Source organism: Lynx rufus, unplaced genomic scaffold (assembly GCF_022079265.1).
Source record: "Lynx rufus isolate CCGP_SWC_20201006 ecotype Redwood Valley unplaced genomic scaffold, mLynRuf1.p SCAF_14, whole genome shotgun sequence".
Lineage (NCBI taxonomy): Eukaryota > Metazoa > Chordata > Mammalia > Carnivora > Felidae > Lynx > Lynx rufus.
Genome location: NW_025814828.1, coordinates 32,900,208 through 32,914,613, shown reverse-complemented (window position 1 = coordinate 32,914,613; position 14,406 = coordinate 32,900,208). Strand labels below are relative to the sequence as shown.

Here is a 14,406-nt window from a genome sequence, read left to right as displayed (position 1 = left end):
TCCATGTAGGGAACGGCCCAGTCCCCAAGGCCAAAGGAGGGAGAATTGTATGGGCTGTGAGGTCTGCAGCTCACAGTGAGCCAAGGAAGGCCAAAGAAGCGAGTAGAGGATAGCCCCTCCCCCTCTCACCCCTGCCAGCTACAGACCTCAGCAGCAGACTCCAGAAGAATGTGTAGGACACAGGTGTGAACTGACACTGGCCTGACCTGGCCTCAGGACTAGCCTCCGTCCATTAGGTTCTCTGCCGCGAGGTCACACAGTCTCTCTCCCACACACTTGGGCACTGCCATCTTAGTAAAGGAGGAGGGCAGGGCAGGCATTCTGAAGGACAGAACATTTTAAGTCTAAGATGTCCAGTTAGTCCAAAGCGATTTTAATTTAGCAGAGATGCCAAGCTTAGCAAGGTTTTGTGGGTATTTTGTCTGTGTGTGTGCCAAATGGGTACCGGGAATCACGAGGAAGTTCAGATTCGTCCTATTGAAAAGATACATTTTATTTGGACATCTGAGCACAGTATGGGGAAACCAGTGATTTTGATACCTTTAGACGCATATATCTGATTAAAGATTCACCTGTTGTTAAGCCCCAGATACCTACCTCTGGTTATAAAGCAAGATTTCTGGAAGGCTGGAGAGCCCAGGTGCATTGTAATCACCCGGGGAACAGAAACAAAACAAAACAAAACAAAACAAAACAAAACAAAACAAAACACCCAGCCCTGGTATCCGGGTCCCACTCCCAGGCATCACCATTTAATTAGTCTGGGTGTAGCCTGACTTCAGAAATTTTAAAAGCCACCCCCCACACCCACCCCACACACATGGTGATTCTAACTGGCAGCCAAGTTTGAGAACCACTATAAAGAATAACATTTTCCCCAACGCTTAGGGCACTCTCTTTGAATGCAGAAATAATAGTGAGGAGTACCCGTTTTTACTATAAATACAATTTTACTCACACAAAGGGAGGAACATGTTATCCAAGGTGTAGACCTGGCTGATCTGGCATTTTTCTGGTGTACTTAGCGTTCTTCAGAGAAAAGCAGGTCTTCAATGTATCTATACAAATAGCTAATGGAACACGAACCTCAAGTGCCAGCCACGTATGACACTTTAAACTTCATAATAGACACATTTAAAAAGTAACTAGAAGGAGGTGAGATCAATTTAATACATTTTATTTAGCCCAGTATATCCAAAAAAATCATCATTTTGGCATGGAATAAAATATAAAAATTATTAATAAGATATTTTCCATTCTTTTTTTTGTACTGACTCTTGGAAATCTGATGTATTTTACACTTACAACATATCTCAATTTGGACTAGGAACATTTTAAGTGCTCAGTACCGGTCAATGCTGGTTTAAATCACGGCAGTCACTAGTATTGGATGCTGAATAAGCACACTATCTAAGGAGATGACATTTTAGCATAAAATTTAGTTTCCTTTGGAAGCATGTCGATGATATCAGAGCCCTGGGGATGGAATGTTTGTTTCCTCCTATAGTCTCGGGTAGCCCTGTCAGGTACAGAGTCCCGCCTTGCCTCAGTAGTTCTTTGGGAACTAATAGAAACCTTGCTCATTCCTGTCCTTCAGGATCAGCTCCCCAGAGGAGGTAGAGAATGAATTCAGGTAAGAGGTGTGGATGTAAAGCAATCCCAAGGAGTTCCAAGACCTAACAAGTGAGGTCACCATTCAGGCTGAGAACTGGGATCTTTTTTCCCTTCCCCTGTAATCCACGGTGTTAGAGATATGTGAACCCGGCAGCTGAAGTCCACCCTGCCTCCTTCTGCAACTCCGGATTCAAGATGTCCACAGCTGCTTGGTCAGATTTCAGGACCAGGGTTAGTGCACATGAACTCCTTTCCAGGTAAAGATGTGGCCTCTGGACCACGTGATTGAGCTTTCCGTCCTGTTGGTCTTTGTAATTCCAAGAGTTGAGTATTGGCAGTGAGAGGAAATACATAGGGTAAGTCGTATAGCTTGCTATTAAACACTGAAGCTACTTAAACCTTTCTAATGTGGGGAAAAGGATCCCTCCAGATGTGTCAGACCAGCTAACTAGAGTTCTGCATCAGGGTTGGAGGAGATAAGAAAACATATTCCTTTTTTTCTCTCTCAGGAACACCATCCTCGAGGACTCTGAAGAAAGAGGTGAATGGTATGTGTAGGGATTGAAATCTTTCTTGTTCCCTGGCCCGACACCATCAAATGCCATGTAACTATGACCCCTGAACCCAACTGTCTTCCTCCACAATGTGAGCACTTACTAGTCTCCCTCCTAAAATGTCAGCTTGAAGAAAAAAATTTTTTCTAATTTATCTATTTAAACGGTGGCAACTTTTCTGGTTCCAAAGAACAAAAAAATAAGACTTGATCGACCAGGTTGTAGGCTCATGTGTGTTCTGCCTCATTAGTTGTCCCTAGGTGAGTCCTATTCAGTTTTTCCAGGGAAAGAGGAGAGTGGCCCTGGGCACGAATAGTGTTGTAGAAGATAGGATTTCCACCCCAGAGTTCTTTCCTCTGGGACCCTCATGGTTTGAGCCCAGTGACTTCCTCACGGCTCTTCAGAGCATGGCTACAGCGCTGGGAGCTATAGAGGGCGCCTTGTCTCGGCCCCCAGCCTGATGCCTGGGCAGAAACAGCTCCTCCCTACTGAGTAAGGGCTCTTGGGCCTCCATACCAGGGCGCCCCGGGAAATGCCACCAGGCTCGCTTCTTTCCTCGGTCTCTGACATCTGCCAGACCTAACCACGTCTGCAAATTGGGCAACGTTTAGGAAGTCAGGAGAGTCTACTGATTAAACACGTGGGCTTTGGCACCCAACCCTGCTGTTTACTGTGCTATCTCACAGGGAAGTTCCTTTATCTTGCTAGTGTCAGCTTTCTCTTCGGCAAAATGGAAATAATTGTAGTAACTGTCGCATAGGATTGTTGTGAGGAACAGAAGCGATCGTGTGTGGGCCTGGCTCACGCTGACACTATCATTTCTTCTCCCTCTCACAGTATGGCTCCTGATCACCTCTCCAATCTCACCTCTCCCCCGTGCTTCAGCAACACTGACCTTACAGGCTGTTTGCTGTTATAAATGTCCCTTGTACTAGTTCCAGGCTTTTCTACATGCTGTCCCCTTTACCAGGAACATTCTTTCCAGTGCCTTCATCAGGCAAACACCTTCTCAGGATTCAGATCTCAAGCAGGGGTAGATCCAAGTGTTTGGTACTTGAAACAGATAATTTAGTCTGGGGAGAGGCTTTGAAAAAAAGAAGATTAAAAAATATGAATTCTAAATTCAGTACAAGATGAAAGAGTACTCAGAATGAAAAAGAAATCACAGCAAATTACTTATTCAGGTCCCTTCCTTCTGTGATCTCTTCAGACAATGTGGCAGAAATGCTTAGTAGATGTGCTTCCCAATTGCATCCTGACTTCTCCTTCCCGCCTGGAACATGCTACAACTCCCAGCATTCACTGGGGATCCTGAGGCTTAAGCTTTATAGACTTCAGGCTAAATTCACCTCTGGTCTCAGGTTTTATGTCACTTTCTCCTTGAACTGTCTCTGAACTTCCAAGACCAGATCCGGGCTCCTTATCTCTGTCCCTAGGACCTCCTAGGTATACCTCCCTTATAGCTCTTACCTCTGTGCATTGAAATCACCAGGCTGGATATCTGTCTCTTCAAATAGACTCTGAGTCCTGAAAACCAGAGTAGTTTCTTGCTCACCAGTCTACCCTTAGTGCCTAGTGCAGCATCTGGCACACAGGGGCACTCTAAATATCCGTGCAACTAATGAATATCTGATTTTCCCTATCTAACCTCTGGGATTCCTGATTCTCCACAGCTGAGAAGAGTTTTCCTTCCTGCTCCTTCTAGACACACACAGCTCCACAATTTCAATCTTGTGCCATTAAGACAACTCCACTAGTACGCATTCTCACAGAATAACTGGGTTACTGGAATTGCTACCATTTATTCAATATATGACTTCTTCCAGAGAGCTTCTTTACCAGGGACATACAATGCAAAAGGAGATGAGGTAAGTGCAGGATTTTTCTTTGGAAAGGGGGCATAGGGGGCTTTCGCATTCTTCCCCAGTTCATCAGCTTAGCAGTCTTTATTCTCAAAAATGTCAACGAGAACTTACACAACTCAACACCAAAACAAATGCAATCAAAAAATGGGCAAGGACCGGAATAGACATTTTTCCAAAGAAGACATACACGTGGCCAACACATATGAAAAGATGCTGAACGTCACTAATCATCCAGGAAATGCAAATCAAATCCACAATAATATATTACCTTATACCTGTCAGAATGGCTAGAATCAAAAAGACAAGAAATAACAAGTATTGGCGAGATGCGAAGAAAAAAGAACACTTGTGAACTGTTAGTGGAATTGCAAATTGGTACAAACACTGTGAAAAACAGTATGAGGGTTCCTCAAAAGTTAAAAATAGAGGGGCGTCTGGGTGGCTCAGTCGGTTGTGTCAAACTTCGGCTCAGGTCATGATCTCGTGGTTCTTGAGTTGGAGCCCCATGCCAGGCTCTGTGCTGACAGCTCAGTGCCTGGAGGCTGCTTTGGATTCTGTGTCTCCCTCTCTCTGCTCCTCCCCTGCTCATGCTCTCTCCCTCTCTCTCAAAGAAAAATAAACATTAAAAAAATTTTTTAAGATATTTGCACCCCTATGTATATTGTAGCATTATTTACAACAGCCAAGACATGGAAGCAACCCCAGTGTCCACTGATAGATGAATGGATAAAGAGGATGTGGTACATATATACAATGAAATACTACCTGGCAATAAAGAAGAATGAGATCTTGCCATTTGTGACAAGGATGGAGCTAGAAAGTATTATGCTAAGTGAAATACATTAGAGAAAGACAAATACCATATGATTTCACTTATACTTGGAAAACAAAAAACCTAACAACTGAACAAACAAAAATAGGCTCTCAAATACAGAGGACAAACTGGTGATTGCCAGAAGGGAGGTGGATGGGGGGATGGGTGAAATCAAGGGTATTCAGAGGTACAAACTTCCAGTTATCAAATAAAGTCACATAAATGAAAAGTATAGCATAGGGAATAGAGCCAATAATATTGCAGGATGACAGACTGTGACTCCCCTTACTGGGATAAGTATTGAGTAATGTATGGAATTGTTGAACCAATATGTTGTACACCTGAAACTAATGTAACGCTGTATGTTAATTATACTTCAATTTTAAAAAGACACCACAGGTTGCCTAGCCAATGGCTATTTCCTCCACTTGTTATTGCTAGCAGAACCCTATTTTCTGGGGTATTCTTCCTCCCATGAGCTAATGGGTGGTGGTCCCTTTGCTAGCCCCTAGGGGTGAATGCTGTGCAGTCATAGGAAACTAGGGTAATTCCATTCTCCTTGCCAGAGGCAGTTTAAAAAAATTTTTTTTTCAACGTTTATTTATTTTTGGGACAGAGAGAGACAGAGCATGAATGGGGGAGGGGCAGAGAGAGAGGGAGACACAGAATCGGAAACAGGCTCCAGGCTCCGAGCCATCAGCCCAGAGCCTGACGCGGGGCTCGAACTCACGGACCACGAGACTGCGACCTGGCTGAAGTCGGACGCTTAACCGACTGCGCCACACAGGCGCTCCTGGAGGCAGTTTTAGAGGTGGGGATGTGACTCAACCCCAGCCAATAAGAAATTTGGGAAGTTCTATTGTGTATGCTGCGTGGCTTCTAGGAAAGATTTTTCTCCCGAAACAACAGAAGTAACCAAAGGGAAATCCCCTAATTTTGGATCCAGTTGTGTACATGTGATGCCTGGAGCTCAGGTTGCCATCTTGCAATTGTAAGGAGACATATAGATGATGAAGCAACAGGTTGAAGGTGGCAGAAAGGCAGCTGGAAAGCCTCTGGGGCCTGAGGCTGTTGGGCCCATTGGAATCCAGAACCACCTCTCTCCAAACTTCTTGTCAGGTCAGATAGCAAAATCCAGTTGTTTAAGCCACTTTTAATCAGGTGTTCCACAAACTGTAGCTGAAACCACCTTGATATAATTCCTAATAAGGCCAAGGAGGTGAATTGAGAGGTGAATTGAAGAATGCAGAGAAATCACTTCATTATTGTGATGGTTATTATGTTAATATACACATTTATTAGCGCTTTCAAAGTGTAAAAGCATTTCACCTTGATGACCTACTTTGTGTAAAAGGGGGATACTTTACTTTTTGAAGGTAGAACATTCACATTACATTTTAAAAATAAAAATATTTTCTCATCTCTTGAATCAAACTGCAAATGAGAGAAGCCAAGTGATTTGCATGTGAACTACCCTCATTTTCAAAAGAAAAGAGGATAAGCGCCCTTGAGAAAATATTCCAGCAGAGCAAAAAGGAAAAAAAAAAAAAAACCAAACCTTCTAGGGTAGTAATTCCCAACATTGCCAATTCAAAGGAGGTCTTTTAAGGTCACCCCCACCTGATAGTCCTTGGATTTTTAATACCTGTTCACGGTAGTGGCTGGGGTGGGGAGAGGATAATGACAAAGTTACTTGAAATACAGCAACACATTTAATTGGTCCTGTTGTATCACTCACAACAGCATCCCTACTGGTTTGAAAATTAATCGTACAAGTGTGTGTCAGACATCTCTAGTTAATGCGCAAACATCTCTCATTAGTGTAAAGGAGGCTGTCCAATTCTTGGAGGTCTGCAGCCCTACTGCTGGGCACCATTGTTCTAAAAAATTCCCAACTTCAAGTCACCTTGCTAACAAGAAGGTGACCCCAGAGAACCATTCTCCTCTGCATTGGGTGCTGGCAGGGATGGTCTTACAGCACTACTCCAACACAGACTTTCTAAATCCTGTTTTGTTTCCTGAGTGCTATCGCTCCTGAAAACCTGACTCATTAACTGTAAAGTTTAGCTAATTAAAATAGGAAGCTGACTGATAAGAAATTAAACCAGTATGCATAATGCAGATGTCTAAGGAGGATGATATTCCCAGGGCTCTGGGAAGCAGGCTAATCAGGTTTCAATCAGGAACCCATCATTCGGGGAGAAAGAATTAATTCAGGATGGGAGGCAGGGAGGGAACAGAAGTACAGGCAGAATCTCAAGATCTATCTGGATGAATCTCTCCTTGGGAGGAGGCAAATCACATCGCATGGGGGTGTGTGCTGCGGGGGAGTCTAGGTGGGATGTTTTCTGCTGGCCTGCTGCAAAACGATGCTGCTGCATACTGCTATCTATTCCTCATAGGTGTTCTGGCTTCCAAAAGCTGCTTAAACCAACACTGTTTTTCGATGTCCTTGGCCTAATCATTTCCAGAGAAACAACCGTGAGAAGGGGGTGACAAGGAGGAGTGGGGCATGCCCTCGGGCAGGCTTTTGCGACAGACACACCTTCTTACACAGGTTAAGGGCCTAGTCTGATAGGGTTTATTGTGTGCTGGGAACGAAAGGATTGGGGATGTTTTTGAATTCCCAGCTCTGTACAAACATCTGTTATTGGGAAGTGCCCTTTTCTGGGGGGAAAAAAGGCCCCAAATGTTACTCATTTAAAAATATTTTTTTAAATGTTTATTTGAGAGAGAAACAGAGCATAAGCGGGGGAGAGGGGCAGAGAAAGAGGGAGACACAGAATCTGAAGCAGGCTCCAGGCTCTGAGCTGTCAGCACAGAGCCCAACATGGGACCCAAACCCATGAACTACAAGACCATGACCCGAGCCGAAATCGGACGCTCAACCGAGCCACCCAGGCATCCCAAAATGTTACTCATTTAATTACAGTATGACATTTCTGAGCTCTTTCCCATTTGGAAAGATATTCATAGAGAATAAATATAGTCTCCTGGAAGGAGAGCACACAGAGAAATATGGCCACAGAAGAATAACATATATTTCCCTCATCTCCTTCCTAATCTTTACAAACTTGCACCTAAAAACTGCAGAACAGAACTCTCACAGTGGGGTGGGGGAAGGGAGTGAACTACAGGCTCACATATTAAGCAGCAACACTTGCTGCCTAAAATGGACACCCCTGAAAAAAATTACCCAGTTTACCAGTAAACAACCCAAATGTATGGTTTTAAGCTATTACTCGGTACTGATATAAATGCGTGTGTTTTCTTCAAATAGCTTTTCATAGTCTGCAGTTTTCCCAGTGTTCAGAGGGAAGGTAAAACTTACTCATAACTTTAAATCAAGAGACCCTCAGAGAAGAGGACTGAGTAGACACATTGTGGAGGAAGCTTTGTGAAAACAAACGAAGTGACTGGCACAGTTGTTAAATGGAATATGTATGCTCGATTAGATACCAGTGTTGTATCCGTGTTAAATTTCCCAAATCCAGTCACTGTACCATGGCTATGTGAGAAAATGCCTTGGCTGTTAGGAAATACACACTGAAGCATTTCAGAATAAATGGCAAAAGAGAGAAAGCGAGAATGACGAAGCAAGCACATCAAGATGCTAATAGGTGAACCTGGGTGAAAGATGTAAAGTACTTCCTTGCAGTATTCTTGAGGCTTTTCTATTAGCTTGAAGTCATTTCAAAATGAAACATTTACAAACGCCAAATGAAGCAATTTTAGATTGACCTACTTAAACACTATGCTTGCTGACATTCAGTTTTCTCAAGGGGTTGATTTAATGCCAAGAGCTCTCTTCCAAAAGACTTATCCTATAGCTACGTCTTTCCAAACTGCAAGGCTATCTTCAGAAGAAAAGGAATTACCGAGATACACATGAATCCATGTCTATCTCATGCTCTGAAATGACCCCTTCAATAACTGACAAGTTTTTCTTCCAGCCATGGAATGTCATTTACATTTGATTACTTGTTTATGTTAATATCAAGTCACCCCTTTAGATTTCTGAATCCATATACCATTTATGTTTGTCGTGAAGAGATTTGTATTGCCTCTTTTTTTTGTATCACACACAGCGATCAACAGACAGCTGAGCAGAATCTTCGTAGCCAGCAGTGCAGCTTCAACAGGAGTAAGTTCTTATAAAACAGAGAAAATTCCATGAGCCGTTGGTGTCTTGTAAGTCAGAATCCTAGCACTCTCAAATTCCCCTTGCTACAGAAGGAATTTCCAGGTGAGGTTGTGAAACCATAATTCATCACAACAACACCATTTTCAAATTTCTGTTTTTGAAATCATCCCTGACATCAAAAAGCCATGAAAGGACCGTATAAGGAATGAAACACAAGGGGAAATTGAAAAATTAATTTATTATATGAAGAAACATAAACAATATTTATTAGCATCAATGGCTGCAGAGAAGCAGCCTGCAGAAGCTCACATCCACAGTTTATCGACTGAAGTAGCAACACATGACACTCAGAACCACAGCACTGATGTTCGAAGGTGATTTCCAAGGAAATGCTATATATGACGATTTCGATGTTTATTTTCCCATTTACAAGGCTGAAAAGATGAAACCCACATTCAGCCAAAATCTAACAGGATCAGGCATTCAAGTTGTAAAGGACAGTTGTCAAAAGACGCTAGCTACTAGGTCCTTCATGAAAGATGAAAGATACAAAAATGATCAGCTCGTGATCAGCAAAAGCACTTCTCAGATTTCAATGGGTCTTCCTCCTCTGAGTACCATGTGTTTGGCTGCTAATTTTTGTGAGCAACTGGAGCCAAGAGAGAGGGCAGCTGCTGAGTTCTAAGAATAAAGACCATTTACACTCGCCCTTCCATAAGGTCAAAGGCCAATGTAGTCACTCAAGCCGCTCACGTGGATGATACTGCTTGTTTCTTTTCTAACAGTAAAAACATAATAATAACCTGTTTATGGACTTGAATGACTATAATAACAACTCCTTAAATATGCATGGCACTTTAAAATATTTTCACAGCATTTTCACATCTATTATTTAATTTGATCTTTCCAACAACCTTGTGAGGTAGGCTGGGCAAATGTATCTTCCAAATTTGGTGGGTGAAGAAACTGAGGCATACGGCAATTTAGTAACTTGCAGGGCTAGACGGGGAGGTTCCAACCTCTACACTGTGCTGTCCCCAGTAATGAAGAGACAAAGTCTAAAAGTGTTTGGATGATCTTATTTCAATGAAATACTTCACCTCCATTCAGCCAAATGATAGTGGTTCAGTTGGAGCAGCTATCATGACAAGTTATGGCATGCAATTAAGTAGACAAAGCACTGAAAGTTTTAAAAATGGAATTATAATGAAAAACACATTTTAACTCTCTGCACGGGAGGGAATTTGTCTGTCTTTAGGGCAACCTAGTTCTGTAGTCTGAACTATGATTTTTACCATTTCGGAGGTATGATAAAAATAATTTTAAAACAAAAATTCTCAGCTCACCAGGACTTAAATTTTCACCATACAGAAAAAAAAACCCAGTGCTTTCTCTCCCCCAAAGTGAATGGACATACATGCCCCAAAGCAGGAATATCTGTATATGAAGGGTTAAAGATGACAAAATGTCTGATTTCGTTACCAAACCTCTTTGTCCTTATAAATGTGGCTTGTAATTGGGTTATAGGAGTCTGACAGACCATCACTATTAGTTTGGTTTGGGGTCATTCACGATGCTTAGCTATCTTCTACATTAAAATGATTTAAAATGCATTCGAAGGCTCAGATTTGTAACAGTTCTTGAGACAGGCTTCCAAACCAAGGTTGGAAGAATCTACCTTCCTATCCCTGTCTCATTCTGATCATAATTCCTGCTCAAACTCACCATTTGTAACCTGTCTCCTGACAGACTGCCTATTAGAAACTGGATGGGTCAGCAAGTTCAGCCATCAGGGGTCCTTAGACCCATCAACCCTGACTGACCTGCTATGTCCAGCCTAGTCAGTGACAGGTCACCTGTTTCCAGATAGTTCATCATCAAGGTTTTTACGGTAAAGATAATGGCACTAGATCCAGGCATTTCCCCAAGACAACTGAGGATATGCTACACTATCCTTTTATGGAACAAATACGGTTCCAGATTAAAGGAGAAATTATACCTGAGACAGGAGAGTATAGGAGCATACAATTGGAGATCTCATTCAAATAACTCAGAATCATGCCAAATCAAGATACATTAAGGTAAAGACAAAGATCTTCTGGTCATTTCATCTCTTCCTATAATTTAAAAACTTGTGAAGCCAATACCTACCTTCGGGAGAGGAGACCCTTTTCCTTCAAATAATGAAAACTAAAGTGCCCTACACAGCTGCACTTGGTGAAAGATTTCTGTGGAGTTCTCTAGAAAAATTTAAGTCAGCCACTGTAACTCTTGTCTAAAATTCTTCTGACAGGCAAGGAAGAGGGGAAAGAGAAGAGTGTGAATTTTATTTTCTTCTTCATTAAGAAGGCAAATCCTAGCAAATTCTACTAGAAATTTCCCAGAATTGTTAGGACAGGACTGAACCTTGAAGAGGTTTAAACCTATCTTCCAGCAGGATTATTTATCTTCAACCATCCTGAGAAAGTAAGATTTCTGCTTACAAAAGCCTCAATCATTTTGATGTTTTAGCAACCCTCTTAATCCAGAATTTCTTCAGCACTTCGAAAGAATGAAACTTTCCTAAAATTCTAGGGTTTCCACGCAAATTCTTTGCATCCATGGATCCTTGGGAATAGTCTCCAAATCTAGACTTTTGAATCAATTAGAGATAGCACGCCAAGGTGGCTACAGCTGGTTATGTACAAAGAGCCCTAATGAGATAAAAATGGAACCTCTGTCCATTCAAAAAGCAAACCTGAAGAGCCCTCTCTGAAAACTCGGACAAGTATGATATTGCTGATGACAAAACCTTCTGGTCATGAGGACAGCTCATGGGTGAAAGCTATGCTCGGAGGAAATGGAACAGGCCACCTACACCAGCAGCTCAAAACAAAACCTAGAAAACAAGAAAGCTCCTATCCTCATTCTACCTGACAGAGCTAGCCATCCCAACTCAGATAGCAAAGAGGCCAGTAATGCCTGGGGGAACAAGGTCAACTACCAATGGTGCTACCTTAGGCTGCCTCTCCAACACTCAGGGGTTTCCCTGGATTCTCTCCATAGTTCCCACATGTCCAAGAGCTCTCTAAAGGGGAGCAGCCTGCAAGGAGTTGAGAGCTAACCCCCCTCTTTGTTAACTGTGCAGGGCTCATGACTTGTATGAAGAACAGGGATCAACCCAGAAAACAGTATGTGTGAACCCCAAGAGACTCAGGTCCTGTTAGGCAGAGCAGAGCTCGTCAGCATTCAAGATCTGGCTGGGCACAGAACTTATTTTACTGCTAGAAGGTGTCTCATCTCTGTCTTCGGTTGGCCTCAGATCTGTTTTTCCTACGGACTCATGGGCTTTCTTCTGCCTACAGTCACAGCAAACACACTTTACCCACTCCTGAAAGCTTTCAGAGACACTGGAGGAAAAGAGCTTTTTGCAAGGGTGGAAGAACTGATAGAACACAAGCATGAAGAGGATGGCTGTGCAGTACCCAATGAGCAACTGCAGAATCAACAGAGGTGCGCACACGTACATGTAGATGTCGGTCTTGTAAAGATACCACATGAGGAGGAGGAAGGCATTCTCAATGAATCTCAGCATGTAGTACACCAGTAGCCGGTACCAGTTCTGGGACTTGCTGATGAGGTCCGGGTTGTTGATTTTCAGCTGCACAGCTGACCAGCAGAACATATTGATACCGGCATACAGTAAGGTGAGAAAGCACAGTACGATGGTGGTGCCCACCCGACTGAGGGCCTTCTCGATGTTCTCGGGGAATGGGGAGCCACTGCACCAGAAGAGGATCCAGGGGTACAAGAAGAAGCTGAAGAAGTTGATGAGTACAACCATCACCACCCAGGCCTTCAGGACGGAGGTAAAGAGGACCAGGACAATGACTCGAGTGGCAATCTCAAAGCTCCTCCAGAGGAAGATACAGACATAGGCCAGAGGCTTCACTTTGACATCGTATTCATCATACTTGATCTTGATGGCCAGGATGTTGCAGCGCAAGGCTCCATACACAATGGACAACAGGGATAGGACCATGAAGAAACCTGAGGAGAGGAGAGAAAGAGCACTGACGAGTCTCACCTGCACCAAGAATCCTGCTGTCACAGACACTTTTGTCAGTTCCTTAACCCATATTCCTTGGATCCTTCTCTTTTATGTTCACAGGCTGACTTCCAGCTCTATCTGTTCACTGTGCCTAAGGGCTTTTCCCAGGGCTGTGGAGGCTGCTCTGCCCCAGTGCTGGGGGTGCTTAAGTGCCAGGGGATCAATGCTCCCTGGAGAGCCCTCAATACCCAATTCTAGCCTATCCGGTAAGAGCCGGAATAGAACTACCCTAGCTCCCCCACCCCTTGCGTAGAGTAACTCCGAGGTATGTGTTCTATACTATTCACCAGTGTTTCCTCACAGGGCTACTTTCCAGTCACCCATGATGACAGCTGTCTGATAATCCTCCCTTTACTGGCTGCCCTGCCTTGCCTCATTCCCTTCTCCCATGCTCCTTACACCCTCCTCCAAAAACACATGCACTCAAACCCTTGTCTCAGGGTCCGCTTCAGGATCAACTCAAGTTGAAACACCTTCCTAACCCCATCTTGCTCTGCCTGGATATGTAGAATCCTTTACATGGTGTTCTTTGTTTCCTCAATCAGTTTATAAGCTCCTGAGGAGTTGAGAATGACCATGTCTGACATGTCATCTTCATGCCTCTCAACATATACCAGTAGTAGGTACACAAACAGAAAAGACTCAATAATAAACTGCTCAGTGAGTTCCTCTCTATCTGCAGGACCTTTTAAATTTATACACTGACTACAGATTGCTCATTTTTCTTTACTCTTCAGTTACATTTAAGAATATGACTGCAAGATTGCCAAAGAAATGAGAACCTCCCCATTACTGAGAATCTTGTCTTGGGCTGAAAGGCCTTAGTATCTCAAGAATTCTCAGCTCTAGCTGCCTATTTATTTTTCTTTTTTTAAATGTTTACTCTTGAGAGAGTGTGAGCAGGGGAAGGGCAGAGAGAGAGGGAGACACAGAGTCCAAAGCAGGCTCCAGGCTCTGAGCTGGCAGCACAGAACCCAATGCAGGGCTAGAACTCAGGAACTGTGAGATCATGACCTGAGCCGAAGTCAGACGCTTAACCAATTGAGCCACCCAGGCGTCCCTCTAGTTGCCTACTTCTTAAAATGACCTATGGCTAATGGGTTTATCCAGTTTATCTAAAGCAGAAGTTTGGGGAGACAAGATGTGGCTCATTTAAATGGGACATGGTACCGTGTTCGAGAGTGTGACACTATGGCTGTGAGCTACGGTCTCAGAAATGTGCCGCCAATCCGTGAACACAAACTGTATGGTCAAAACTGAAATATAATCACTTACTAACAGGCTGGCACCACCTCCGAATATTGCAGCAAGAAGAGACTGGAGGC

At 43.3% G+C, this 14,406-nt stretch overlaps 1 protein-coding gene across 3 annotated transcripts in view; it reads right to left on the bottom strand.

The window, feature by feature from the left end:
• Window positions 1-14,406, bottom strand: part of XK (X-linked Kx blood group antigen, Kell and VPS13A binding protein) — a 98,224-nt gene that overhangs the window by 19,296 nt on the left and 64,522 nt on the right. For 2 of the 3 annotated variants that reach the window (XM_047076062.1, XM_047076063.1), the window contains one exon: window positions 9,211-13,020. In XM_047076062.1, the coding sequence (XP_046932018.1) occupies window positions 12,194-13,020 (827 nt within the window). In that variant the 3' untranslated portion in view covers window positions 9,211-12,193. Of the gene's footprint in view, window positions 1-9,210; window positions 13,021-14,406 lie in introns of those variants that run through there. The other variant, XM_047076064.1, reaches the window with a different exon arrangement.